This window comes from Otolemur garnettii, unplaced genomic scaffold (genome assembly GCF_000181295.1).
Source record: "Otolemur garnettii isolate 467f Iridium unplaced genomic scaffold, OtoGar3 scaffold00062, whole genome shotgun sequence".
NCBI lineage: Eukaryota > Metazoa > Chordata > Mammalia > Primates > Galagidae > Otolemur > Otolemur garnettii.
This window is the reverse complement of record NW_003852457.1, coordinates 11,093,006-11,096,508: the sequence shown is the minus strand read 5'-3', so window position 1 is coordinate 11,096,508 and position 3,503 is coordinate 11,093,006. Positions and strand designations below refer to the sequence as shown.

The 3,503-nt window shown below is 39.7% G+C and overlaps 1 protein-coding gene across 1 annotated transcript in view; it reads left to right on the top strand.

Annotated features, from left to right (window-relative positions):
- The window catches only part of LOC100961550 (sulfotransferase 1C4), a 14,477-nt gene extending 12,169 nt beyond the window's left edge, over positions 1-2,308 (top strand). The window contains exons 7-8 of the mRNA XM_012807010.2: positions 178-358; positions 1,928-2,308. Of these exons, the coding sequence (XP_012662464.2) occupies positions 178-358; positions 1,928-2,040 (294 nt within the window). The 3' untranslated portion in view covers positions 2,041-2,308. The remainder of the gene's footprint in view (positions 1-177; positions 359-1,927) is intronic.
- Positions 2,309-3,503: the final 1,195 nt, after the last annotated feature.

Here is a 3,503-nt window from a genome sequence, read left to right as displayed (position 1 = left end):
AGAACAATATGGGGCACCATTTTAAAATAACTCATTTCTGGAAAGTTGAGCATTTGTAAGATAATTTTTTTAATTTTAACTCCTGGCATATTACTGGTCACTGTCATAAATCCATTTCAATATTCTTTTTAAACTAATTATATTAACTCTTTACTTTTCTCTTGACTCTAATCATAGAACCCAAAGCATGAAATTCAGAAGCTGGCAGAATTTATGGGAAAGACACTCGATGATAAAGTTCTAGAAAAAATTGTCCATCACACTTCATTTGATGTTATGAAGCAGAATCCGATGGCAAACTATTCCTCAATTCCTACTGAAGTCATGAACCACTCCATTTCTCCATTCATGAGAAAAGGTTATTATATTTTATTTTGGTCATAATCTTGAAAGAATTGTCAAATATTTCAGAGTGTTTGAGGAGTTTTTTATACTTAGGAAAAATAACTATCTTTAATGAATGATTTTGGAAAAAGAAGTATTTAAGAAACTACTGATGAAATGAAAACCATATTTAATCAGCCACTGTGGGAGAGTGAGATTTGGTGTCTAAATCCAACCACCTAGTCCCACCGTCCCTCCAGAGTTCTGGCTGATAAGGTGAAAAAACACATAATTAAGTCAGATGGGGCAAAAAATCCATTTTATAGGAAGCCCTACACTATCGGTTAAAGCCATTCATTCAAAAGTGTTATATACTCTGGTTTCTCTTCAGATCGCAAAGTGTTAACTAAGGGGTTTCTATGTGCCAGGTGTTGTTATATGCATGGTTTGGAGAAGTGAGTAAAATAAAAAAATTCCTTCTTTCATGGAAATTATAGTCTAATAATGAGAAAATATAAACAATAAGAATACACAAGATGATGGATGATGGTAAGAAAAATAAAACTGGGAAAGGTGACACAGATAAAAATTGCAAAATCTTGGGTGGCGCCTATGTCTCAGTGAGTAGGGCCCGAGGGTTGCAGGTTCAAACCTGGCCCTGGCCAAACTGCAACAAAAAATAGCCGGGCGTTGTGGTAGGCGCCTGTAATCCCAGCTACTCGGGAGGCTGAGGCAAGGGAATTGCCTAAGCTCAAGAGCTAGAGGTTGCTGTGAGCTGTGTGATGCCACGGCACTCTACGGAAGGTGACAAAATAAGACTTTGTCTCTACAAAAAAAAAGAAAAAAAATTGCAAAATCTGAGGACTCTTTTTTTCCTCCTCAAAGCTGTACCTTAAGACTTCCCAGAAGCAGGTGCTTCTTGATCAGCTTAATACATGGGAGCTACAGGCATGAGTACTTACTATGCTTTAATGTGCAGGAGGGCACAGAGAAAGACAGGAAAGCTCCTCGGGCCTGCTTTTTTAACACAGTGGTCTCATTCCCCCACTAATGTGGCTAGGAGGTGGGTAACAGGCTCTCCCTGTCTCTCCAACTCAGACAGGAAATTCTTCTTTCTTCCCTACAGGATAAGAAAGTCACAGGTTAGGCTGGGCACTGTGGCTCACACCTGTAATCCTAGCACTCTGGGAGGCTGAGGCGAGTGAATTGCTTCAGTTTAGGAGTTAGAGACTAGACTGAGTAAAAGAAAGACCTCTGTTTCTACTAAAAATAGAAAAAAAAAACTAGCCAGGTGCGGAGGCACACGCCTGCCTGTAGTCCCAGCTACATAGGAGGCTGAGGCAAGAGGATCGATCACTCACATCCAAGAGTTTGAGGTTACTGTGAGCTACACCACAGCACTCTACCCAGGGTGACAGAGCAAGACTCTGTTTGGGGGTGGTGTGTGTTTGTTTGTTTGTTTGTTTGTTTGTTTAAAAAGGTCACAGGTTAGCAAGAAAAATACTTTATCCAATACTGACCTTCCTGGAAGGTGGAGGAGAAATCATCACACAGAGGCAGGAGGCAGGAGAATCACTGACTCTCCCATATGACTCTGTTCCAGGGACCGTGGGAGACTGGAAGAAACACTTCACTGTGGCTCAGAACGAGAGATTTGATGAAGACTACAAGGAGAAAATGGCTGATACCAGCCTCACTTTCCACTTCCAACTCTAGTAAAGAAGAAAAGGAACTAAAAATTTCTTAGTTATTACCCAACATATTGGGTTAACAGTAACAGTTTAAGACTCAGACCAAATGATAGTAAATTTAGGTTTAGACTAGTTGTTGATTATGTTTGCTGTTGTTCACGCTACTAAAAAAATGAAATAAAGTAAACAGACAATTGGTAGAGCTAGTCAAGTTTAGGGGCAAGGAGGAGAGTGGGAGCAGGGTGGCAATGTGGAGGCAGGGAAACTCAGTAAATTGCCAGTTATAATCCTAATATCACTGTCAATTATCACTACATTTAAGTTTTCTACAATCATGTGCTAACATTTTCAATGCTTCAGTCCTCATATGAGTATACTCATGTTTTCAGATTAAGTTTTGGTTTAAGTTACTTTTTAAATACATCACTAAAATGTATAATATAAATAGTGACAATTTCTTCCAGCAAATTTTTGGTAGCTAACTAACTGTCACACAACTCAGTTTCCTTTTGGAACCTTTCAATTCACTTCAGGGCTCTAGTGTGATTCATCTGTCCCCCATTACTTCTGTGTGGATAATCCTGCCTCTACCACTTCCCAGAATTCCTAGGACTATGGAAATAGGTCTTAATAGAGAAAATGCATGGATAGCAATCACTAAAACCATAAGGGTGGACACTGATAAGCTCACCAGGCAATCTGAATCTTTACATACCCGTAAGTCTCATTCATAAACACTGAAAAGTGATGAGGACGAGGAAAAAGAAATTTCCTTTCCCAACTGGGACCCCATCAAGTACATCTGCTACGCATACTACCCATGCAGTTGGACACCCATCTCTCTGAGAATCCCCCTGTGTATGCCAGGCTCTGATCCGCAGGACCCATCATCATATCATTGTGTGGAGAGATGGGAACACGTGGCTGATGCAAAGCCCAACACACAAAAGGCACTGTTACCAGGTCTCAGCCATGTTACTACTTGATTTGAACATCATTTATTGCTCTATCAATTCCCTACACATTCTCGCAAGTCGCAAGACATGACTAAGGTAATAATGAGGTGAGCCTGGGAATTGGACGGTCCCAAATCACCCAATTAATTTATACCTCATCCCATTGCTGTGAGGCCAGCAATGGGAAACAGCCAGGTAAACATCCTAACATAGTCAGTTCAGTACAAGGGCCCAGGTGGCAATCCATCCACTTTAGAGACCTGGGAAGTGCTCAAAGGAGAGAGAGAAAGCAAGAAGAAAGAGGAAATGATGCAAAAGAAAGAATAAAGTCCTTGCTTTGGCATTAAAGAATCAGAACATTTCAAATTAATTATGTTCAATGCATACTGATGAAATTTTGTCATGAAAACTTAAGCATTTGTAACTAGTGGGAAAAACAAAAATAATAAAACACATTTTCATTGATTCTGTTGCTTAAATGCTGCTTAGTTCTTAGCATATTTTCAGCATGAGATTAATATTTTCATGAATA